This window comes from Gymnogyps californianus, chromosome 28 (genome assembly GCF_018139145.2).
Source record: "Gymnogyps californianus isolate 813 chromosome 28, ASM1813914v2, whole genome shotgun sequence".
NCBI lineage: Eukaryota > Metazoa > Chordata > Aves > Accipitriformes > Cathartidae > Gymnogyps > Gymnogyps californianus.
In genome coordinates this window covers 2,880,318-2,905,615 of record NC_059498.1, presented here as the reverse complement: position 1 = coordinate 2,905,615, position 25,298 = coordinate 2,880,318, and the positions used below count along the sequence as shown (strand labels likewise).

Sequence of the window (25,298 nt, the reverse complement as noted above, 5' to 3'; positions counted from 1 at the left end):
ACATTTTCTCACTTAAAACGAGCGGTTGCGAATGAGCTCAGGGTAGTTCTTGTGTCCAGCAGAAAATGTGGAGTTTAAAGAGCCGGTTTCTTGTTGCCTTACTTCCAGCGAGCCCCGGTTCCCCTTGTCAAGGGATGCGAGCTGCCCGCCGTGTCAGATGGCCACCGAATCAACCGGGAGACTCCAGCGCTGGGAATCCGAAGCGACACAAAAATCGGGAGTATAAATACAGGAACATCTTGTCGCAACGCACTGGGGGTTTCACAACCCGCTCCACCCTTGAGCCGTGGCTCTGTCATCTGCGACACTGGGGAAAATCAACCCCGGCTTTACCTGCGGCTCCGGCAAATTGCAGCCTGGTACAGGAGCAGGCAACAGGCTGAAAGAAATTCTCATTTTTGAGCATTCGAGAAACACAATTTTGCCATCAAGGGCAGCGCTGGGAGCTCAGCGGCCGCTTTGCCTCCCCCGGCTGCTCCTGGGCGTCCTGCTCGGTGCCGCGGGGGCAGAAGTTGGAGGGTTTCCTCAGCAGCGACTCTTCTCCGTCCACCATCAGGTTTGTCAACTGCAAGGAGGACGTTTCCGCGGGGAAGAGGGTGGCGTGTTGGTCCCCGTCCCTTACGCGATGCCTGTGTTCCTGTAGTGGGAATCACGGCGGTGCTGCGTGGCGCCGGGCTGGGCGCAGGGAAGGAGCTGAAGTTGAACCGCAAGGGTCCTGCTGCTGCGAGCCGGGGCTGAGCTCTAACCCTGCCCTAACCCTTGCCAAATTGTTTCCGAGGCGTTTTATCCTCCAACAAGCCAATCCGCTGGCCGTGCCAGCTGGCTTTCCTGCTCTCGGGCTGCTTCTGCTTGGGGTCGGCTCGTATTTTTAAGCGTGGCTGGGTGTGCACGGGCTCTGGGTGGAAGGCAGAAGCTGTGTAGGAGGAGAGGGCTGTCCCGACACGGGCCCTTGGCCCCACCGGCCCGTCAAAGCCCTCATTTCCCCGAGGCGGAGGGTGACTGGCACAGCACTCGTGCTTGGAAAATGACTGGCTCCGCGTCCAGGCCTTGAGTCACCAGTTCACGCCGTCGTCGTGGGCTGTTGTTTTCCGTTCGCAAAGCGCAAGCGGTGACCTGCTGTTTATTTATAACTTGGAGAGCGTCGCTTGTTGGGAGACTGAAGAGCTGAGCTGTGGGACGGGGTCTCTGCCTCTCCCGGCACAAGGCTTGATTCGAACAAGCTGTTCCCAAAGAATATGGCTGTTTTGCAGCAGTTTGGTAAATAAACAGCTCTGCTCTCGCACCGGCAACTCTCTTCCTCGGTAGGTTTAACCGCGCCAGCTTGCTGGCTGTTTTTATTTCTCACTTGTTTTATTTTCTTTGTTTTACTCGAGCTGTTGTGCTCTGCCTGCGTAGCCTCCGGGGTGGTGACTGCTGGGAAACAATGTGGGTTTTTTTCTACTGTAGATGTGCTCATCTCTGTGTTTGCACATCCATCCCATCTCTTATCCTTTCAAGATCACAAGGAACAGCCATGGCTTTCCAGGATGTACCTGGAAGTGCTCCGGAGCCCTCTGGTTCCTTCTAGAGCCAGCTAGCCCGGCGCCAGGGCCGCCGGTCCGATTTCCCCGTGTTTCACTGAAGACTTGTGTTAGGTGAAATCCGCCTCGGAGCTGGTTCGTTGCACTTGTTATTCAGGAAAATGCTGCCCCAACAGAAGCGATGCCATGTGGATTCATGGCGCTGGAACAAACTGGTTGGACTGGTCGTGGTGGGAGTGGAGAGTCCCGTGGTGAAGGCAGTGGGTGTCCTCCTCGGCGTCTCGCCTCCTGCAGACGCTGGGAGAGGTGATGCCGGCAAAGGAGCCTGTGTAATACCACTCGCTTAGTAAAACCTGGACGAGGTACGAGGTCTTTGGAAAAACACCGCTGTCGCCCCCTCCCCTGTGACCGGCTGGGGACGCCGGGTGGCCGATGCCGAGAGCACAGACAGCGGGTGCAGTCCTGGAGCTGAAACACCCACATTGCCTCTCTGGGCATGAGAAATGCCACCCTGTGCCCACAGGTTGCTTCTCCCACCCTTGGGTCTCCCACCCCCAGCTCTTGCACCTTGAATTTGTCTTGGGCGGGATGTGTCGCTTGTTTGCAGGGTGTCTGCAGGAGGTGGCGGGGAAAGGGGCAGAGGCTGCCCGGCCCCGAGGAGCCTGAACCTCCCATGCGGAGGACAGAGATGGAGATGGCTTCTCTGCAATCCTCATCAACCGCTGCTGTCACTGAGGTGTCCCCTCACTCCCCCCAAAAAGCCCCAGCAGCGCCTCGAGCCTCTGAGCCACAGGTTAACATTCCTGTAATCACTGCGCTCCCCCATTTCTCTGTTGCAACCCGAAGAGAGGAAATCTTATGACAAGTCATGGCGAAAACAGTTTCCTTTTCTGTGAAGTTGTCTGTGAACTCTGGAAACACTGAGGATCGATCTGGGGTTTGTCCCCAAAGAGCTCTTGACCTGCTGCTCCGAGCAGGACCGGCTGGTGCCATACATGCACGGGATGCTCCAGATTCGGGATGCTCCGGGTTTAGGCTGCTCCAGATTTGGGCTGCTCTGGATTTGGACCACCACTGCCTTCGGGACTGGCCGTGGCCGTGTAGGAGCTGGTCTGCAAACCGTGTTTCTGCCCTGGTTTGACGGCTCACGGTGCAGGGAGAGGGGCAGGTTGAGGCCATTAGCTCTGCTTGGGGAAAGCTCTGGGGGTTTTGTGTTGGCTTGGAAATAAAATCTGAAGTATCGATGCCATACGAAGCCCGTTGTCTGCCGTGGGCATACCCAAACCCTGCCGTCAGCTGCTGGGCTCTCTCCTTCTCCATTTGGACGGCAAGTGCTTCCAACTCAAGGGAATAAATTTCTTCTCCAACCTCTCACATCCTTCGAAAGCTTTACAGCAGTAGCTGGTGCTGGAGCGGCTCTCAGACCCTTTTCAGCACTGGGACGCGCTGTGTTTGAGCCGGGACGCAGCCGTGTGACAGGCATCTTGCTGACAGCCACATGCTTTGCTCACAGAGCTCCAGGCACAGCTTGGTGTCAGCAGACAGCTCTGAAGAACAGGGCAGGAGGCCAAAAGTCAGAAGTCAAAGGTCCCTTGTTGCCTGCAAACACCCTGCAGTTGCAGAGGACCCCAGCGAGGCTGCCGCTGCCTGCTCGGCTCTGGTTTCGCCAGGCTTTCCCGTAGCGGGAGGGCACTGATTTTTCTCTCTCTCCCACCAAAACCCGCTGCAGCAGAGCAGCCCTGCCATCCGCGCCCCCAGGAGCGGGGAGATCCTGGGGTTCATCTGCCTCTGAACGGAGTGACTGGAAACCTGATGGAGTAACCTGCATCCTTCCTTCTCGTCTATCCCAGACAGCTCTGTGCCATCGGGGCAAGTGCCCGGGCGCCTCCGACAGGGTCCATCCCAGCTGGGTTTGGCAGCAGCATCGCTCCTCCGGCGAGTACCAGAGGGATGAGCTGCTGTCACCTCTGCCCAGGGTCTGCTGGGGGGTGACACCTCTCTGTCTGGGCCGCCTTAATGCCATTCACGTGGTTTTTGAGTGCCGTCGTTCAGGCTCACTCGCTAAATGTCTGTTTTGATGCCCTTGCTGGCTCCTGGGTATTGCAGGTGATGTAGAAGCAGAAGGGAAGCAGTCCCTGGCCCTGCGTGCATCGCTGCTGGCTTGACCAGCCCGGCGTCTCAGCCAGGTTTAGAGCTGCCTGTGGGCAGCTTGCAAGGGTTAATTACTCCCTCTCGGTCTCTTGGCCACGCTCTGTTTTGCCTGAAACTCTCCTGGTCCCCGGGAAGCCTGGCGTGTTTCGATGCGGTCGTGGGTCAGTCCAGCTCGAATCCAGCAGCGGTCTGGCTGTGAGCGCTTGCAAAATGCCTCGGTGTGTGATCCGTGCCTCTTGCATGATGCCGGGTGCCGTTTGCGTGGCAGGTGAGTTAGGTGTAAACCAAATGGGTGCTCAGACGTGCTCCTCCTCCTTGTCCCAAAGGTGACATGTGAAGGCAGCGCCTGGCGTGGGGAGCGGCAGCAGCTGAGATGCATTCGAGCCACGCCGATGACCCCAAGGAAGCCATACAGGTGAGCGAGATGCCCTGAAACCTCCCCACGTAGCTCCAGTTACTCCCCAGTGCAACTCCAGTTACCGGTGGGGAAGTGGTAGGGCTTGTCGGTGCTGCCAGCTGGGATTGGGATAGGGGTGAAGGGTGGCTCGTGCTTTCCGGCAGAGAGGATCCTTGATGGTTTGGCTGGCATGGGGGGGGTTAAAGCAAATAGGGTGGCCATGAGTTAAATCACACCGGACTCTACCTTGGGCTTTGCCCCTCCTGGCAAGCCCCGGCGTGGGGCAGGGGAAGGAGCTCAGCCCTGATACCTGGGTGAAGGAGCATCGCTGCTCTGTATATTCGGGGTTTCTTTACCCAGCTTTCGGAGTCTAAACATGTTTAATGAGCAAAGTTCAAACCCAGCGGTTCAAACCGGGTGTTTAATTCATCCCACAGCAGAATTAATTCATGCATGACAGATAAAATCATTTGCACTCTTTAATCCTGTTAGCCCACGGTTGCTGCTCGCAGGCAGGTTGCTTGTGCTAGCAGATCTGTGGGGCAGCTGGAAAACAGCCCCTGCTGCAAGGAGCGTCCCCGATACGAGCAGGGATAAGGTGCACGTTCCCCCGGCTGTTGTCCTTGAACTACAGCTGCTGGAAATCTTATTTAGATGCTGAAAAAAATATCCTGGGCTGGAAATTTAATACGGGTTTACGCAGCCAACCCAGGCTCGAGTCAAAATCTGCCCTGCCCCAGTTGCAGCGGCTGGCGCCGTTCAGCGTTCGCCTTGAATGCTGCGTGATTGATGCCGAAACGTAAATTGTTTGATGGGGTCCCGGCTGAATTTGCAGTGTTTGCCAAATGCCTGCTGGGAAGTGCAACTTTCATTTTAAATAAGTTGATTGAGACATCTGGGCTCCGCTGCCTTAGAAAAAAAAATCGTCTGCACCAGCGTAAAATTGTTAAATTCACTGAGCTTGCTTCTTTTCGACGGATGTGAGAAAGAGGGAAGCAAAGCTGCTGGAAGGTAAAATTCCCGTGTTCCCACTTCAGAGCCCACCGAGGCTCTCCGAAGGCAGCAGCTAAACCCCAGCCGTCCTTCCAAAAGCATCTTCTTTGGGGGGGGGGGCCTGTCCCCAGCAGCACCCGTGGGTTAATCAACACAGACGAGCTGCTGAGAGCGAGATCGATGGCTTTGATTTCTGCTGGCGGGACTCGTTAGCGCGTCACATGCTGCTTGGGCTGATCTGCATGAGTTCAAGTGATATCGCAGCCCTTATTGCGGGTTACCTCCTCTGAGCGTCTCGTTTCTCACTCATGCTTATTTAAGCCCTGTGTTTCCCCCGAGCAAGCGCCTGGAAAGAGCCGGTTTCTTTTTCTCCCCGTCCTCTTAAGCAATTTGGTGTCTGCAGAGGAAGCACCGCACGCTGTAAAGGCAGCCCCAGCAACCCAGTGGGCTCCGAAATGACAACTAAAATTGCATAAATTACTCATTTAAAAAAAAAAAAGCCAGAGGAACTGTGATACCAAGAGTGTGAGTCGCCAGCTTGACTGGTTCAGCTATGGTGCTCCCTAACAGCCGCTGCGAAGCACGTGGATGAAGCAGGAGTCGTGGGGTGCTTCGCTCTGGATGAGCCTTGCCATTTTTGAGCTCTTTTATATGAAATCTTTCCTAATACTAATTTTTTTTATAATCCAAGCACGTAACTCCTGTCTTGCAGCTGATCAAGAAGCAACTGGTGAATGCCATCAAGGCGTTGCAGAAGCAGTACGTGACCTCGGATGCCGTTGTAACCAGCGACGATGGGAACGCGAACACCCTCTGCAGCGCCCTGGAAGCTGTCTTTGTGCACGGGCTGAAGGCGAAGCATATAAAGGCAGAGAGTGGAGGGAAAGGGAAGAAAGGAGGGGGTCGGGGACCGCTTCCCCAGCCGGTCTTCTGGGGTCTGCTGAAGAGCATCACCCATCGGTGAGTGCCCATCCCTGCCGAAAGGTGTTTGCACGCTTAGGTTTATCCCCTCTGTTTGGTGCAAAAGCTACAAAATTCAGGGAATGGTGAACAGGAGGATGGCTTGATGGAAAGATACGTCTCTACCCTGTCCCGTGTGCTCAGTCCCTTCAGTCGGAGGAAGAGATGCTCTCACAGGGTGTCTCGGGGGGCTGGGGCTACCCGGGACCGCTGGGAGATGCAGGTAGGAGAGTAAAGCCCCTGCGATGCCAAGCGATGCGGGGCTGGGCACCCAGTGCTGTCAGCACAGCCTCCTCTCGGTGTGTGCAAGGGGTAAAGTGCCATTTAGGCGTGAGCCGACGTCCCCAAACAGTTAAGGAATGAAACGCTGCTGCCAGCTTAGGGCACACCCCTTTCTTATTCATTTTTGGGTGCCAGGCTGTCTATGGGGACTCCGTGTCCCCAGCGGGAGCCCGGTGACTGCACTGGGGTACGGCAGCGGCAGGTTATGGGATGTACGGCGCAGGGGTCTGGTCTCTCTTCTGCCCTGGATCTGCTGGGTTTGGTTGGCCTCCGTTTCCCCACGTCCCAACCAACCTTTGAGGAGGTCTTGCCTGGATAACTATCGTTATTTGCTGGGGTTTTTCTGAGCCACTCCCTAAGCAGAGTCCTCCCACACTAAATAACAGCCCACACGCAAATAGTTTTGAAAGCCTCGTCCAACTCCATCACCGACTCTTAAATTATGAAAGAGCGGATGAAAATAACTCTTTCGCATGCTACGGGGGATATTTTTGTGCCTTTTGAAGGTTTTTTCTTCTGTCTTGAGAGACAGATTAAAAAAAATCTTGCAAAACTTTTGCTCTGTTTTTTGTAGCGTCTGCAGCGCCGACGTGAGCTGGGACCAGGCAGGATTAGGGAGCGTGGTGTCGCTGTTGGATTTTAGGGGAGAACGGTTAAAGTCAGGAGGCTGAGATTGCTTGAGGACCTCAACCTGACCCGGTCTTTTTTTTGGGCTTCTGCAGCAGTTTTCACTGTGTTTTGGCTGATTTTAAATTTGAAGCTAGGATTTAGATACGCGGTTGTCACCAAGGAGTATCCAGCCAGAGCAAGCCCCACCAACGTGCAGGGGCAGCGGGAATTTCCCCCTCTGCATCCTTGGTCCAGGGCAAGCGATGTGGGGGAGAGGCCTCCAGCCAGAGAGAGGAGGAGCACCCAGAGGCACCCCAGGGATGCCTGGGGTCGTTACCAATATATTTAGCTTTGGGGCATTCAGGAGCTCTTTTTTCTCCGTGGGAAACCACGTTTTCCATGAAGGAAAGAGATTTTCCACAGCCTTTTTTGTCCCACCTCCTAAAATCCCCATAGCAGAGCAGGTTGGGCAGTTCCTGATGGAGGATCTGCCCCTCCTGCACCCCTTGAGGGACCGAAAACGGAGCCGCTCACGTCCTATTCTGTTCTTTTTCTCCCTTTCCCCAGAAATATTGTCTCAGAGCTGGAACAACTCATTTTTATCAATACGGACGTCGGCCGCTGCCGAGCCTGGCTGAGGCTGGCTTTGAACGATGGCCTCATGGAGTGTTACTTGAAGCTGCTGCTGCGGGAGAGGTCCCGGCTGCCCGAATACTACCAAGCGACCGCTCTGCTCTTAGATGCCGAAGAGTGCGAGTTTCTCCTTTGCTACTTGCAGGGCTTAACATCCTTAACCTTCGAGCTCTCCTATAAATCAGCAGTTTTGAATGAGTGGACTATCACCCCCCTGTCCCTGTCCGGTCTGTGTCCTGTTTCGGAGCTGCTGGAACCCCTCACGTCCTCGACATCCGAACCCCACAGAAAAGCATCGCTGGGTTCGATCTCCCAATCGTCAGGGTCGGACGAGATCGAGATTCAACCCTCCGTCCTACCCATCGGCAAAGCCAGCAGCAAAACCAAGCTCACGTCGTCCTCGTTGAGCCTTAACACCACGAGCTCTTCCCAGCTCTCCTCCAGCCTGGGCTCCGACAGCATCCTCCCAGCTCACTGCGCCCGCAGTCCCGAGCGGAGCGAGGAGCCGCTCTCCTGCGACTCCGACCTGGGGACGGCCACCGCCGAGGACCTGGACAGGTCGCTGCAAGAGTGAGTCTTTTCCCAGATCTCTTCTTCAAAGGGATTTTTAACCCTCTCCTGGACTCTCATTTATTTTCTCTCTATAGGCAGGAAGGTTTTCACCCCTGTTTTACTTTAACAAGCTATTTTTTTCCTCCTGGAAAGAGCCTGAAAGGTGAAAAGAAATGCTCGGCGTGGCTTGTTGGGACCCTGCTGCCACGACAAATGAGCTCCTGGCCACTGAAGTGTGTGTCTCTCCTCTTTACCGGGGCAGAAACGTCAGAAAAATGCTGCTCCCCTGTTTCAGGAATGTCACATCTCCCTGGCGTACGCTGGGGGATGCTCCGGGGCTTTCAGCAGCGGGAATGTGTATGTTGCAGGAAAGGTTTATAATTTGCAGCTTCGGCAGATAGTGTAGAGGAGGGAGGTTGTTAGTTTGTCATCCTCGTGGTTTATTTCTGCCAAACACCCAGCACAAAGATTTCCAGCGGGTTATATAAGCTCTGAGTAATCAGTAAATATTTTCCCTGCCACCTTTAAAACCTGGCTCTGAAGGAGCCTGGCCTCGGGGTGCTGGTTGGAGAAGGCACCCTCTTCCCGATAAGGGTCTTCAAAGAGGGTTTAGAGCTGCGGTCTGTTCTTCCCCGTCGATAATGGCATCATTACCTACTGCTAGGATTTTGCATCTTATGATGATCCTGGAAGAACCCGCCTTGATTGGATTAAACTCGTGATGGCAAGACGTCATTTTGAATTTTAATCTTGGGCTGGTTTAATTCAACCTGGCTGGTGGTGAAGCAGGGGCATGGGAACAGCGTCTCGTCTGGCCGGGCTCCACTAATAATTGCTCGTTAACAATTAGGAAAACATTTGAAATTTGGCACATAGTCTGTGGCTGGATACGTGTCCGGGAGCTGTACGTGGGACTGGGGCTGTGGGGAGCACCCAGCGCTCTCCCTCCGTTAGGAGACGTCCATCAGAAGCAAATTAAACCCCAATAATGCGCGTAGTTAGGAAATGCGTCCTTTGCAGGCAGGGCCCTTGCCTGCAGTGGGGTTGACTGCTGCTCTGTAGGGCACAAATCACACGTTTTTCTGTTAGCATGATTGCTGCCGCGGGGTTTTTTTGCAGCCGTGCAGTGCTGCCAGCCCGCAGGAGACGAGCAGTGATGCTGAGCCCTTTTTTTTGGGGTGGTTATAATTGGCAATAACTGGTTTTTTTAATAGGGTTTGGTTAACGTAGCTATGTTCAAACTGGTTCACTTTTCTGTTTCAAGGGTGTTGTCCGAGTTCAGCAAAGCCAAGCCAAGCCTGGAAGCCCCGGAGGGACGGCTGGTACCCAGCGTGCTGGGCTGCTCCCCGCGGCAGCCTGCCTGCCCCCCGGCCACATCGCCCATTCCCCCGGCACCGTCCCACGGAGCTCACCGGCAACCGCCTCCCGACACCAACAGTCCAGGCTCTGCTCGGACGGGCGACACGGTGACTGCCGGCGATGGGGATGGAGATGCAGCACCGCAAGCCGGCGGCACTGCCGGAGTTTCGGCCATGCGGCGTGGTGGTCCCAGCAGAGGAGAGACGGGCAGAAGCGGCACGGTCGGCAGCAGCGAGGCAAGCCAGGCAGTCCGCAGCCCGACGGCCGAATACCTCCTTTCTCCGCTGCTGGGTTGTCCGGTAGGTGTTACAGCTTGCTTGCCATCAATCTCCTTGGTTTTATGCTTCCTGACCAGCAGATCTAATGGAGAAGGAAAATAAAACTGGTGACAGCTTCTGAGTAGGCACTGGTTTCTCCAAACTCTCATCTTCCATGCTGCTTCCACTCTCCTGACAGCAAGTTGGGTGTAAATGATGCTCCCCGCTCCATGAGTGTCTTCCTGCACCCTGTGGAGCTGTGTCCATGCAGCTGCCCTGGGAGAAATTGGGTCAAAGTGGATATTCCCTGGTAAAAGAGGCACCAAAGCTTTTGAAACCCTGCCTGGCCTGCCAGTCGTCCCTCGCCAAGGGCGGCTGCAACAGGAAGTTTTTGGTTTTGTTAACGATATCTGCAGAGTGACGAGCTCTTGCACAAATCTGGCCATAGGCTGCGTGCAAGCCGATAAAACAGCCTGAGAGTCGAGTTTCTCGTGGGGACTTTTCTTCATTTATGGTCCGTGTAAGAGGAGGGAAAAGGGTTGACTGGATGGGAAAAAAATTACAGTTTTCCAGTGGGAAAATATTCACGCAGCACATCTGTTCCCAGAGCAGGATGGCATTCCCTGGTGCTTAGGCTAGCTGAAACAGCGGCAGATTTCCCCTGCTGCTGCCGAGGAGTGGATCCACTTGCTTTTGCTTTTAGGAAACTCTTTGAACAGCCCTGTCCTCTGTCTAATCTGTTAGTGACTTTTCCATCCTGGTTCCCATTGTTTCCATCCTAGTTCCCATCGTTTCCATCCTGGTGAGGTTAGGATATACTTCATACCCCCCCCAAATAGTTTCTTTTTGGTCTCTGCTCCTTTCAGCTCCCTCCCAGTTATCCCATTTCCGCTGCTTCCTCGTGGCGTTGGGCCAGTTTGACCTAATCTATGTATAACATACGGTGTCAACAGGAAATTCCCCCCTGCTTTCGTGTGACTCACGGAGCAACCTGCGTTCCTGGTCCGGGAGTAAGCCGAGCCTGCCTGTACGTTGGGAGCTGCACCGCAAGCCACGCAGGATCCTCGCTGCAGGGTGGTGACAGCTCTTCTGCTGTCACTTAGTTTGTTATTCAGAAGAAAAGGCTCTTGGAAAGCAGCGTAGGGTAGTTGAGAGGTCGTTCCTGGTGGGATGCAGCCCTGGAAGGGATGCTCTGGATCTAGGGAAGCTGCTCCCTTTTGCCGGGGCACTGAGCTGGGTTGTGTTTTGCTCCTGGTGTTTGTCCGGGGACCTTGTCCCAGAACCTCGCTCCATTCTTGTAGCCAGAAAAACTCCCGGAGAAGTTAACAGCCATGTTTTCTTTCAGCTTAATGGGCTTTCTTCTGCTTGTGGGTCTTATCCCCTCCTGACATACAGAGACAAAGGTTTCCTCTGCCTTCCCTGCCTTGCTTTTTGCCTGTACTGATCAGGTCTGGTGTTCGTAGCATCTGCTTGTAAGCCGTGGGTCTCTGTTTCATCCTAGACGACATCTCTGTACCTCTCCCCATCTCTGTTCTTCCTGGAGCAAGGATGGTACCACTGCTGGAGGCGAGCTCGTACCCTTCCATGGCAGGGCTGGTTTTTCACCCTGTATCAGAAATACTTCATGGACCAGATATCTTGAATGTGGTTCCTGCAGGGAATGTGGTCTCCCTCTGAGCGCCTCGATGATTTTAGGGGGGAGAGAACCGATCAATTTTGGACTTTATAATCCCACCAGTATGTAATCCCAATATTTGCCAGCTGCTGACACAGTCCCGTGGCGCGTTCCCTGATCGGAGGGAGCAGGGGAGCCATCCCTGTGGGAATGGCCAGCATCACTGCATGGGATTTGTGGGAGCAGCCCCTGTGGAGGGGTCACTGTGGGCGTGTGTGTTTAAGGGGCAGAGGATTGTGCGATAAATTTGATAATTAATATATTTATTTTTCTTTTTGAACAGAAAAGAAAGAGCTGGATCTCGGAAGATGATTTCTACAGACCTTCTCTGGGAGAGAGCAGCGAAAGCGTAGCCGACATCAATGGCTTTGGGCCGGAGGGGGCTGGCGAGGGTCCGGCCCCAGGGCTCATTAGCGCTCTTGACTTGGAAAGGCTGTCGGTGCCGTCCTCCGAGAGCGGGAAGCCCAAAATGTCACCCGAACGGGAACAAAAGGGCTTCAGCGTTGTGCATCGCAGGCAGATGGGTACGTGCCGCCCTCCCCTCTCCTGCTTTCGTCGAGGATCTACACCGGGCAGTGCTCAGGGGCTGGGGGGATGTTTCGGGTGATGGGCTGTTTGGGAAGCAGCCGTTTGCCGTTGCTGAGCTGATGGCAGCACTAAAAGCTACAGAAGGCAGTGGAGCAGCTTCCCTTGGCGTTGCTGAGCCCACAACGGCTCTGGTGGGAAGCGTTTTAGGAGGAGAGGAGGTACGCTGGGTGCCTCTGTCCCTATGTCTCTGTCCACCCTGTGGGACGCGTTTCCTTTATGCCCTCCTACTCGGTCTCAGCCTCAAAACCCAAATGCAGGTGGACAGATGATGGAGACCAAGGTCCTGTAAACTCCTGCGCCATCCCACCGTCCACCAGGACCGGCTTTCGAAGCTGCGATGCCTCTGGTTGCTCGCTGCGAGCAGCCTGTTGGCTTTTCTCTCTTCACTGGCTTCCCCTTTTTTGGTTAAACTGAGATATCTGCTTTTGCCCCAGGTCTTTCCAACCCTTTCCGAGGGCTCCTGAAGCTGGGCAGCCTGGAGCGGAGAGGAGCCATGGGGATATGGAAGGAGTTTTCCTGCGAGCTGTCGCCGCTGGAGCTCCGGCTCTTCCTGGACCACGAGGACCGCATCTGTGTCGAGAGCTATTCCCTGCTGCGGTGCGAGTCGCTGGCGCTGACGCACTCGGACGGCCGTTTCGAGCTGGTTTTCCTGGGGAAAAAACTCTACCTACGAGCTCCTTCTCGAGACGAGGCCGAGGACTGGTTGGACAGGATCCGCGAGGCATTGCAGAAGTGCCGGCCTCAGCTGGAGGAGGAGGAGTGGGAGACGCTGGAGTATCCAGAAGACGGTGGCGAAGGCCAGCCCGTCCACAGCAACTCTGCTGCTCTCCTCCAGTACAGCGACGTGCCTGGGAACAGCTTTGACTGGACTCCAGCTCATGAACCGGAGCTGGATGCAATAAAAGAGGCTGTTCTGTACATGGATGTAGACAAAACCTGGGTCCCTTTTATTTTTTCCCTGTCTCTAGAAACTTTAAAGTGCTTTAAAGTCAGGAACAACGACAAAATTTTAAGCAACAGTTACGGTATAGAGACCATCCAGGACATCCTTCCAGACACGAGCCTTGGGGGACCCGCGTTCTTCAAGGTGATCACCTCCAAAGCTGTCCTGAAGCTGCAGGCTGAGAACGCAGAAGAAGCGGCCTCGTGGAGGGAGCTGGTCCGAGGGGTGCTCATGTCCTACCTGGAGAGCGCGGAGGAGGCGCTGACGCTGGGCGGCAGCTTGGACGGGCACTCCCAGGTCGTCCTGAAGAACATCGTGAAGGAGAACGGCTTCTTGTTGCAATACCTGGTGGCCATCCCCATGGAGAAGGGCCTGGACTCGCAGAGCTTCATCTGTGCAGGTATACGTTGGCTTATCCAAAAACAAGAAACCCAGCTCCGTCTTGGAGGATGATGTTGTGTTAATGAGGTGACGTCAAATTAGAGACGCCCCGAGTCCTGCCAGCCCGTTGCAGGCCAGCTCCTGGTTTCCCCATCCAAACCCCAGGGAACACCAAAGCCCCTCGGTGGGGTTTCACGTCCCCGGTCACTGGCACCTTTGGTGGTCTGTGTGCACAGGGTGAGTCCCCCCACGCCGAATCCCCATTCCACCCCAGCACAGGCCCAACTGGGCTGCTACTGGGCTCCTGTTTAAGATGCTTATGGTATAGACAGTGGGGGTCTTGGCTTGAAGGCAGCCTTAGATGCACCAAGAGGCCCAGGACTCTCTTCCCGGGCATTTTGTGGCCCCAACCTGCGGGGAAAGCGCAATCAAGAGCAAATGCTGTTTTTCTGGTAACGCAGCACAGGAGTGAATGTTACGATGGGTGTGACAAGCTGATTTTGCAAAAACATTCATTTAACCTTCCACTAACGCCTCTCGGCATGCGGGGCGATGCTGGTTTAATAGGGTAACACTCGCTGACCTCCACGGGAGGTGTAATTTGCTCTTTACCTTGGTAAGTTAGTCAAACTTCAGATTTCTCTCCTGCTTCAATTGTATTTCTTTTACCCTCCGGCAGGTTTTTTTTTTTTTCTTTTAATCTCTCTTCTTTTTTTATATATATTTTTTTTTCCATTCTATTTGGTCTCTACCTTCCCCTCCAGGCTCTGTCCTGCATCTTCCACCTACCAACAGATGGAAGCAGCAAGCCGAAAAGACAAATTCCCAGTTTTTATGTGTAGGTTTTCTTAGGGGGCTGCCTGCCCTGCTTTCACCTCCCTCCCGGCCTGACACCCGAACCTGGCGCAGGAGGGGTTTCCTTACGTGTCAGGGCATAGTGAGCGATAAAAGCGGCTTTGTTTTATTAATTCAAAGAGCAACACCTGCCCTCCATGAATTTTTTTTTTTTTTTTTTATGGGATGCGCTCCAGCTACCCCAAAGCATGAAGGATGGGGTGGTAAAGCCTTCCTCGAGGATGACAGAGGTTCGCTTATGCTTGCTTAGTTATTTTAGAGAACTGAACCCGTTAAAAATAGCCCGAAGGGTTTTCCTGCCTTCCCAACTCCAAATGAGATGCGCTCGCTTTTCAAGTCGCTATAAAAACCCTGCAGATTTCCCCCGAGACCCAAGCTGGGTTCCTCCTGGGTTACCCACCCCTATAATAAAGGCTTTTTTTGGCTTAATCCATCCCGACCTCATCCCTTGCAGATGAGGATCCCTCCCAGACATGGGTTTGGTACCCTGCGGTGGCAGCGGGAAAGAAAAGGGCTGAGCGAAGGCAAAATGGGGCAAGGTTACTGGTGGAGGTGATGGGGCAGGCAGGTGGGATTTAGGTTCTTCCCTAAACCACTGGGATGTTTCCAGAATTCACTTTTCCTTAAAAAAAAAAAAAAAACCAAAACAATTGAACCGCTTGATGGATAAAAGTGAGTTCAGGGATAGTCCAGACTCCTTTGGACCATCATGGTCTTCACTCACGGCTCCTCGTCTGCAGGGAAGGGCTGGGGACCTCTCACCGAACATCCTACGTGGGCTTTAGCTGATCTCCAACCCATCCAAAAACTTTCTTTCCCCATTCCCCCCTCCCAAAAGTTTCTTCCCCCATCCTGGCAGCGATGGGAGCGGGCTCTTGGGGCAGCGCGGGTCCCCTCTCATCGCCTCCTCTCTGCTCCCTGCAGGCTGCTCCAGGCAGATCGGCTTCTCCTTCACAAAGCCCAAGCTCTGCGCCTTCTCTGGTCTCTACTATTGCGACAGCTGCCACCGGGATGACGAGACGGTGATTCCCTCGCGCCTCATCCACAACTGGGATCTGACAAAACGAGGGGTAAGTCCGGGCTCGGTCGGTGCAGGGAGCAGGAAAATGCTCCTGCATCTGCCTACGCTTCCTGAAGGTCCATCGGAACGTTTCCACCATCAGCAGAGGTGGAGATGTCCACCCTACACCTCCCTCCGAGCCTCCTGGGCTGCTCCTTGCTGCGTGCCTACCTCTTGCCTCTCTCTGCCCCAGGTTTGCCGGCAGGCTTTGAAGTTCCTCACCCAGATCCGTAACCAGCCGCTGATCGACCTGAAGCTGGTCAACGAGAGCCTCTACGACCACGTGGAGAGGATGGGACGGATCCGCCGGAGCAGGGAACAGCTGAAGCTGCTGGGAGATTATCTCATCATGTGCCGCAGCGGGGCCCTGAAGGAGCTGAGCAAGCGGTGAGGTCCCTCTCTGGGTGACGTTACCCCTGCATCCCCCTCTTTGCACCCCGATGGTCTCCTGGTCCTCCTCGTCGCTCACCGTTGGAGCGGGGAGCGACGCTGCCAAGGCACGGCTTGGTTTTTAGCTCCATGTCATCTGCTCTAAGGAGTTACCCGTCTGTTGGCTGGGTCGGCACGTTGAGATGTGACTCAGGAAACACCTTCCTGACCGAGGAGCTTCTGGCTGGGCAGGAAACACCTGGGAAAATAGATGAGATATTTATTTTCTCTTTCCCCCGCTTTGAAATGCTCTCACACGATTTCCAGTGGCAGGATTTGAGACGTGTGGCACGATGCGAAAATCAGGTCTGCGGTGATTTTCTTCAAGAGGCTGCGTCATCCAGGCTCCCCCTTGCTCCAAAGCTGTTGAAGATGTGGTGGAAACCATCTACCGTCTTCCTCTCTGTGCTTCTTTGCAGGCTTGATCACAGGCACTACCTCTTGGAGTGTCCCCACAAATACAGTGTCGCTGATCTGAGGCAGGTGAGAGCTTTTTGCGTGGTCGTAGGGGTTTTGCTGGTGAAAACATCCCGGTTTCTGTCAGGCATGGCACTTCATCATCATCAGTAGAAGGTTTCAAACAGCTTCGTTTTCCTTTTGCCTTGCTCTCATCCATCACGTGCACTCTGCAAGCTTGCACATCAGCTTAAAGGCAAATAATTGCCTTTATTTTAATTTGCCAAAATAATTGGCACAAGCCTGCATCCTCCGAGCACTACGGAGATCACACAAGATAGATTGTTTCACCCCTATTTAAGCCGGCATTGCTGCTAGCGCGTCTCCACGCAAACTTGTATCTATTGCAAATAACGTTGGAGGTGATGGGTGGTTGGATTTCGCGCCAACTCCAAAGCCAGGAGCCCCGTCCTGGCAGGTTGTGGGTGCTGCTGTCTGCTCCCTGGGGTCCTGTTGCGACCCAGGCACGTGAGTTTTGGGTTGGTTTTGGAGGACGGCCTGGTCTTCACGTAGCAGCTCAAAGAATGGGTGTAATGTGGATTTTGCACAGTGCAAACCCGGTGGGAGAGAGGCTCCGCGCCTGCCTGACCTGTCTCTGCCCCGCAGATAGCCGACGGCGTCTTTGAGACCTTCCTGCAGTCTCTGCTCCAGTTTGCTTCCCATCACGTCTACAACTGCGACCTGTGCACCCAGCGCGGCTTCATCTGCCAGATCTGCAACAGCAGCGACATCATTTTTCCCTTCGAATTTGACACTACCACCAGGTGAGCGACGTCTCCGTCGCGTCCCGCTGCTGCGAGGCCGCCCGAGCTTATGGCCTGGCTTTTCCCAAGAGCCTGGGCCGTCCCCTGGGTTCCCTCTCGGGAGCTCTCTGCTTTCTAGGCACGTAGCCCCAGGGTGGCCTGGAAATAGCGCTGAGCTGGTTGTGCATCCTCGTGGTACCCATGTCCTCGTGGTACCCACCAGCCCCAAGACGATCCGAACCAAAACTGGGCTGTTTGGGGCAGGAGAGGACCGTCCTCACAGAGCCGAGATGTCACCGAGCAAGGTGGCTTTGCAGATTGAACGTGCAGGGCCACCCAGCACCTTGCTGTCAGCCTGCAAAAGCGTCGCTGGGTGCTGGGTCCCAGGGCAGCAGAGGGGGCCGGGGGAGGAGGAGGAGGAGGATGAAGGTGCTGCGTGCCCTTGCCTCGCTCACCTGGCCAACACATCTCCCATCCAAATTCAGCCTGGCCCCTTCCAGGGGCTGCAGGAGGGAAGGAGAAGCAGCAGTGGGACTGTTCATACACCCCTCTGCAACCAAGGAGGGGAGGAAGGACACACGGACACAGATTTGGAGCTGAACGGTGGGCAGCCCTGTGGGGTGTGCTGGGGAGAGGCTGGGGATGTTCCCAGCAGGGCAGGGGGGGGGACACTGGCTTTCATCCGGGTTTTTCTCCTGCCTGCATGTCGTGGTTTAACCCCAGTCAGCAACTCAGCACCACGCAGCCACTTCCCCCTTCCCCCTCCCAGTGGGGTGAGGAGGAGGAAAGAGGGGGGAGGAAAAAAAAAAAAAAGTAAAACTCGTGGGTTGAGATAAGAACAGTTTAATAACTAAAGTAAAATATAATACTAACAATAGTAATAATGAAATATAATAATAATAATAATGAAAAGGAATATAACAAAAAAGGAGGGGGAGGAAGGGAAACAAACAAACAAACAAAAAAAAAAAACCCACCAGTGATGCACAATGCAATTGCTCACCACCCGCCGACCGATGCCCAGTTAGTTCCCGAGCCACGATTCGCGCCGCCCGGCCAACTCCCCCCAGTTTATATACTGGGCGTGACGTTCCATGGTATGGAATACCCCTTTGGCTAGTTCAGGTCAGCTGCCCTGGCTCTGCTCCCTCCCAGCTCCTTGCACACCGGCTTGCTGGCAGAGCACGGGGAACTGAAAATCCTTGGCTTAAGATAAGCGCTCCTTAGCAACAACTAAACCATCAGAGTGTTATCAACATCATTCTCACACCAAATCCAAAACACAGCACTGTACCAGCTACTAAAAAGAAAGTTAACTCTGTCCCAGCCGAAACCAGGACACTGCGGAGCTTGCGTCCTTTGCAGGCAGGGTCCTTGCCTGCAGCGGGGTCGACTGCTGCACGGGGTCCGGCAGCTGAGCAGACGTTGAAGTGGGATGGGTGTGTTAGGAGGGGGGTGTTTATCCCCACCGTCAGGGTTTTCTAAAGAAATCAATATCAGAACCTTCCAGCCCAAGAGCCTGGTCCATCCATCATAGGTGGAGAGAGATCCACAGCTCAACGGTTATTCGGTAATGAGTATAATCCTGGCAGAGGAGTTTAACAGGCTGATGGGCTGCGTGCTCTTGCTTTGCCTGGCAGTCCCTAAAAGCGAGCAGCGACATCCAGAAGCTGCAGAAAATGCCAACAAGAACAGGATCCTTGGATACCCCGTGCGTTAGGTGGTTGCAAATATTTCCAGGGCAGCTGAGCAGGATTGCTCGCTCTCCCTCCTTGCCGCAGGGACAGCATCACGCTTGCTACAGAGGACAACATCCCGGGGGACCGATTTTCCCTAGAAAAAGAGCATACGGGCTCTGGAAAGAGCAGGCACGTGGGGCTGAGCTCTGCTGGCAGCCGGCCGGAGGTCTCATGTCCTGTAAAGCCGGGCTCTGAAGTTTGTTGACCTCTTTTTTTTTTTTTTTTTTTTTTTCCTGGCGGAGGAGGTTGTGCAGCAGGAAAGCAGCTCGACCAACATCCTTGCCAAGCTAAACCCGGCTTCCTGCCCCTCTGCCCGCCCCGCGGGACAGCCAGCTGCCGGGGTCACGGCGTCGCTTGCCGCAGGATGCGTTTGAAACGCCTCCTAACAATAAACCCAGCCGGGCGCGGGACGTTCTCCTTTTCGCAGCGGCGGCGGCGGCCGCTTCCTGCAGCCATTGCTCGGGCAGGTGGAAGCGGGAGATGCCGCCTTTCGGCTGCCGCTCGCTCAGAAACACGCAGGGTAAAAACCAACCCCTGGCTTTACAAATCCCCCCGTGCTCGGGGAGGAGCCGCCACCGCTGCTAATCCGGAGAAGCCGCGTGAAAATGTGTTCCGCTGGGAAAATGCATGGCGCCAGGCAGCACCCCCCATCCCAGCTATCCGTGCACGAGCCTTTTCCGTATCCTGAGTAACTCGGGGTTCGCAGCCGCCTGTCAGGAGCAGGATTTGACCCAGGCTGCGATACGTCATGGTCCCTTGCCTGGCGCGCTGCTGGGCGTTTCTCCGCTCCCCTCTCCGCTCATCCTTTGGAAAATTAAGGTATTCAGTGGTATTCACACATCGATTGTGCACCAGGTATTTGCACTTGAGGGCATCTAAAAAATAACCTAGCTGACCCGCTGGCATGTGGATGGGCTGCATTTTGCTGCTGCTGGCGAGGTGGGGGATCGCGACCGGGAAAAAGTGAGCTCAGCCGTCGTAGCACGGACTTTTCTTCTGTTGACTCAAGATAAGTGGTGAACGCCCCTCGCAGAGCTGGCTGTCTCCTCCCTGCCGGCCCCGCGCAAGGTATCTCTCGTGGCTGTTTACATTCCTGCTGTGGCGCTGAGCCAGAGCCGGGAGGTCCTGGGCGGGCGCTGGCAAGACCTGCCCGGAGCCGGCCGGCTCAAAGGCAACGCCATCTCCGGCTGCCCGTCCCCTTCCCTGCGGCTCCGATGTCCCCAAGCAGTGTCCCTCCCACGTGCGGGTCCCGCAGTCAGGGTTGGGGGTCTCCTGGCTGCACCCCAGGCCCCGGCACGCAGAGGGTCCACGCTCTGGCACTGAGCTGCGTCCCGTTCCCGCCGGCGATGCATCCCCAGCCGGGCTCTCACCGCCGTGCACCGTTGCAGGGTTTGGTGTCTCAGCCTTGAAACTTTGCTGTTGTGCTGTCGCCGCTCCGAAAGCAAGGTGCAAACCTCACTCGACATCTCCCGCTTTCATCTGCAAAAAAACGGCAGCGTGCTGGCAGCTGCCCGCAATGTTCTTTCCGGGCGAGCTGCTGCTTTTGCTGTGAGCTTGCTGGAGGTGGATCTTTTGCTCGAGTAGTTACTGCTCCTGCTAGCAAAGTTCATCTTGAGCTAGAGCTGGCTCTCACTGCGGCCAGGGCTCTGTGCTCAGCAAGTGCTTGGAGGAAACAGAGACGAGGAAGTGTCCCCAGGTCTGGTTTGGTGGGGAGAAGTTCGGTCTTTGCTCTGATGTTACCAACAGGGTGGGTTGTTTTGTTTTTTTTTTTTTTCCCCCTTGGTTTCTCTTAGGTGCAGCGAATGCAAAACCGTCTTCCACCGGGACTGCCAAGCCAGCGCCAAGCCGTGCCCCCGCTGCGAGCGCCGGCAGAGGTACCAGCGAAAGCTGGAGGCGGAGGCCAGCGTGGAGCCAAGCCTTTAGCATCCAGGGACTGACCTCGACGCTGCCCTTGGCTCCTCATCCAGCCGGACTAGCGCCGAGGGGAAGGGGCCGGCGGGAGGTGCAGAGAAGAGACCCCCCCTCTCCTGCCCGGGAGCTCATCCTGCGCCTGGCCCTTCCCTGGGGACAGGGAGCTGGCGGTGCTGGGTGATGTGGCGTGGGTGCTCCTGCCCCACGGAGGGACCCTGTGCCCACCCAGGGCTGAGCAAAGGGGGCTGGAAAGGGCGGTCCCCCCACTCACAGTAAGCCGGTGCTGCTCGGGGATGCTCCCAGTCGCCCTCCTGGTGCCAACCTGGTACATCCCCTCCCGGTGGAAAACCCGGCGGCTTTCCAGGGTGTAAATCAGGATTTCCAATCAAGGGTGTGGATAACTGACATTGATTAAAGCTCTAGTTTTTTAGGATGTTCGATACTGAAAAAACGGTATTTTTTTACGTGGGGGTTTTGCACAAGCTGGCCTGCTCCGAGGAGGTGACGGCAGCCGCGCGGGGGCGGAGGGGGCGAAGTGACACTTGTGCCTTTAGGGGACCTGCGCGCCCCGGGGTGACCGCGGACGCCGGGGCTGGCTGAGCATCTCCCGCTCGGAGAGCCCACCCATCACCGTGGCCTCCAGGAAGAGAGGGGAGAGAAGAGCCGGGCTGCTCCTCCCCGCCTGCTGCTTTTAATCCTCAGAAGAAATTTTATTTTCCTTTCACACACACCCCCCCCCCAATGCAAAAATAATTAAAGTTTATTTAACGACGAGCGAAGCCGTGTTCGGGGTTTGCTTCTCCGCAGCGGGTGCCAAATCGCAGGTCCAACCTGGAGCTGTGTCTCCGTGGGAGGAGGGTTGGGGATGGGGATGCTGCCCGTCCTCCATCTTCCTTCCCTGTCCTCCATCCTCCTGCCCGTCCTCCAGGGTTTTGCAGGCTGGTTGGGGGACCTTGCCCCATTTTCCCTGCCCCGTTTTCCTTCCCATCTGCTCCCCACCAGTGTCGGCATCTCCGGTGGTTCTTTTCCCCGCCACCCCAATCCTGGTGGGGTGGGGTTTGGGGTGCACCCACCAGCACAGGGACCCCCGTGAGACTCCCTGGAAGGGGGGGGGGGGGGGGCCAAAAGCCAAGGCAGGGCAGCTCCCATGGGACCCCCCTCATGGGGGTCCCATCCCCCTGCCTGGGGAGGCCATGCCGGATCCGGCAGCAGCGCAGATCCCGGCTCAGCCGCGGGGCAGGGCCCTTCCTGCGGCAGGAACCTCCCGAGGAGCCGTTTCCTCGGCCGGGCGGCAGCGGGTCCCCTCCGCCATCGTCCCTTCCCTCCCACCCTGAGGGGAGGAAACAGGCCGGGTCCCCACCGCCCCTCTCCTCCGGTCGGGGGGCCGGGCACCCAACGCCGGCGTGGAGCCCAGCCCCGTCTTTCGGCGAGGCGCCGGCAGGAAACCAAGGCGAGTCGGGACCAGCCCGGCGCGGGCACGAGCGGGACCCGCTGCCACGCGCCCCACCGCCCCCGCCTGCACCCCGACGCCGGCTGGAGGTGAGGTTTGGGGGCTCGGTGGCTTTGGGGGCTCAGGGACTTGGGGCTCGGTGGCTTTGGGGGCTTGGGGGCGGTGGGTGAGGACAGTGGCGGCGACCCCGGGGCGGTTTGAGGCGGATCTGGGCAGTTTGTGGAACGGGCGCATGAGGCTGGGGCTCAGCGGGGACCCCCAGCTCGGCTCCCCTGGGGTCTCCGCGCACCCCAAGAGGGGTTGGGAGCTGCCGTCAGCCCCTTCCCCGCCCCGTCTCCCGCAGGCTGAGGTGCCAGGGCGGCCATGGAGGCGGCGGTGCCGGCAGAGGAGGCGTTGGTGCTGGTGGAGTACGGCTTCGAGTACCGAGCCAAGGATGGGACCTTGGTCTCCATCAAGCCTAACGAGCGCTACGTCCTGCTGAAACGAACCAACCACCACTGGTGGCACGTCAAGAGGAGCGGGGACACCCGGCCCTTCTACATCCCTGCCCAGTACGTGAAGGAGCTGCCCCCCATCGCCGCCCCGGCCCCGCACGACCCCCCGCTGCCGGGGCACGCCGGGACGGATCCAGCCACGCTCACACCCCAGCAGCCGCCAGCCTATGAGTATCGGTTCGTCGGCACCGCCGAGACGGAGGAGCCGGGCAGAGGATGCTCGGTGCCCAGGAGGGACTCGGTGCCCAGGAGGGACTCGCCACCGGCGCTCAGCTCTTTTCGGGTCCCGCCGGGGCTGAGCCCCCACCCCGCCGAGCCTGTGCGACCCTCGCACTCCCTGGATGATCTGGCACGGGTGACGCCGGCACCACGTGGTGCCACCGCCATGGGGTTGTGTGGGGACCCCCCGGGACATACTCGCCCACTTGGCAAGAGCCGCTCCGAGACCCTCTACGCCCCCAGCAAGGACAGGGACACGGGCAGGAGGTGGCCGGGGTCCGGCCATGTGGCTCAGGTACGGTGACATTCCCGGTGCTGTCCCCAAAAGCAGCGCCGGGGGGGGGGGTGAGCATGGGGGGAGGGGGCAGGATGCCTGGGTTCCCCCGGCTGATTCGATGCCCCATGTGTGTCCCCCCCGCTACGACCCTGTGACCCCCAGCACAGGGTGGGGTGGCACCCAGGGGCTCCCCGGCACCGCTGCCACTGCCGGGACCCCCCGTGTACCCCCACCGAGCTGACCCCATGGGGCAAACCTGTGGGCCAACCCTCCCCGTACAGGTTTGCCAGCAATTCCCACCTCGGGGGGGTAAGCAGCCCCCGCACCGGGCACCCACACTGAGCACCCTCCGTGCTCAGCCCCCCTGCATTGTGCCTCAGTTTCCCCACCCTCACGGGCACCCCTGGGCTCTCCCAGCCCCCCCGCTCTGCCCCCGCAGCAGCATCCTGCTGGGGTGCAGAGCCCCTTGATGCCCACGGTCCCCGGGGGGGCTCGGTGCCACCCGGGGGTCTTTGGGGCGTCCCACACCCCATCCTGGCAGCGTTCCCCGGGCGAGAGGAGGCAGAAAGGGGTTAACAGGGAAGCGCAGCAACTCCTCCCTGCCGGGGCGGGTGTCTCACCTGGGCGCAGCACCCAGTGCCGGACGTGGGTGCTGGGTGCACCCCAGCTAAGGCGGGCGCCCTGCCACCCCAAAACCCACGCTCGCCCCACGCCAGTAAGTAGTGAGGGGCCCTTCCCAGCACCCCCCGGGGCTCCCTGCTGCACCCCTCTTGCGGGGGGCACCCAAGGGTGGGGGGTGCCCCCCGGCCACTCGCCTGCCACCGCCACAGGCTGAGGCGCAGTGGGGTGAGACGGTGACGGCAGAGGGGGGGTCCCGCGTCCTTGTCCCCCCTCAACCTCAGCACCTTTCTTTGGGGTAACCTCAGGCACCCACAGCACCCCGAGCTCCAGCGTCCCCCAATTTGAGGGGGGCTCGAGGGGTTGTGCTGCCCAGGGGGGTGTTTTGCCGGAGGAAAGGGGGTGCGGGGGGCAGTGTTTTACACCCCATTTTACACCTTGCGACCCCAGCTGTGCCGGATTAACCCCCGGAGCTCTTTGCGCACCCAAAGCCACTGATCCCCCCCGGGGAGGGACCCAGCATGGTCCCCAACCCCGGTGCCATCACCGGAGCTTCCCCCTTCCCCTGCCTAAACCCAACCGGCGCCAAAACCAACCGACGTCGGCAACGGTGGGGCTGCGGCGGCCTCGGCCTGGCCACCATGTGCATCGACCACCTCGGCTGCCGGGATGGGGCGATCCCGGTGTTGGGGGGACGCAGCACCCCCCGGCTCAGCCCTGTGCCATTACCGGCGGAGCGGCACGATGGCGGATGGGCCAACCTAAATTTGGGGGGAGTTTTCCCGGTTAGGATTCCGGGCATGGCATCGTCCCGGTGCAATTCCTGCTCGGTTGGCCTTGGCTTTGCTGGAGCAGGTGACAGGTGACGGGTGGCGGGTGACGGGGTGACAACAACCCCAAAAAAAGGCAGTTCCGCCCCGGGGCCGTGCGCCGGGCTCGGAGGCGCCTCTTCCGCTCCCCGAACCCCCGCAGGAAGCACGGCCAGCGCGGGGCCCGGCACAGGGCGCCATCGGCATTGCCGGAGCTTCTCGGTGCCCCCGCCGGCTGCCCTCCCCCCGGGTGCCCACCGAGATGGGTGACCGGGTGTCAGGCGCTCTGCAACGGTCCCGTAGCAGGGTGTCGCGGCTGCTGCATTTAGGGAAGGTAGGCAGCACCCATGGGTGCACCCAGCCAGGGTGGTGGTGGTGGTGGTGGGGTGTTGTGGGGTCACCCTCCCTCTCCAAACTCCCTCCCGAATTTCCCCCGGGTGTTTACGCTGCGGAGGTGGCACCGGGCACCGGCGGGTGCCGAGGTGCCCGTCCCGAAGCAGTGAGGTGCACCCAGCCCCCCCCCAGGGGAGAGAAACCCCCGGGGAAGCACCCATGGGAGGGAGGGAGGTGCTGGGGGGGGTCCGTGCCAGCGCTCCCCCATCATCACCCCCATGTCCCTTGTCCCCAAGACGAGGGTGGCCTTTCGCGCTGGGTTTCCGGCCCCGCTCGCCGTGGCGGGGGGGTCGTGGGGTGGCGGGGGGGGAGGGTGATGGGACATCCCTGGGGACACTCGACCCGCTGTCCCCCTCCGCTCCAGGGTGTCCCCAGGGACATGCCACCCGCTGTCCCCCCCCCACCCCGGGGTGAGGGGCAGGGCCGGGGTTGGGAAACTTTGTCCCTGCGGCCGTTGGAGGTTGGAGGGAGGCTCAGGGGCCATAAAGCTGGGGAGATCAAAGGGTGCCGGGAGGGGATTCCCTGCCGGCAGCCACCCGCCCGCG

The 25,298-nt window shown here is 57.6% G+C and overlaps 1 protein-coding gene across 1 annotated transcript; it reads left to right on the top strand.

Annotated features, from left to right (window-relative positions):
- Nucleotides 1–234: 234 nt before the first annotated feature.
- PLEKHM1 (pleckstrin homology and RUN domain containing M1) lies at nucleotides 235–21,259 on the top strand. Its single transcript, XM_050911637.1, has 12 exons — nucleotides 235–556; nucleotides 3,998–4,086; nucleotides 5,774–6,021; nucleotides 7,480–8,115; nucleotides 9,362–9,755; nucleotides 11,672–11,912; nucleotides 12,411–13,319; nucleotides 15,080–15,225; nucleotides 15,409–15,602; nucleotides 16,064–16,127; nucleotides 16,707–16,864; nucleotides 20,376–21,259. Exons 2-12 carry the CDS (start codon nucleotides 4,045–4,047, stop codon nucleotides 20,503–20,505), a joined length of 3,162 nt encoding a protein of 1,053 aa, XP_050767594.1. The 5' UTR covers nucleotides 235–556; nucleotides 3,998–4,044; the 3' UTR covers nucleotides 20,506–21,259.
- The last annotated feature ends 4,039 nt before the right edge of the window (nucleotides 21,260–25,298 follow it).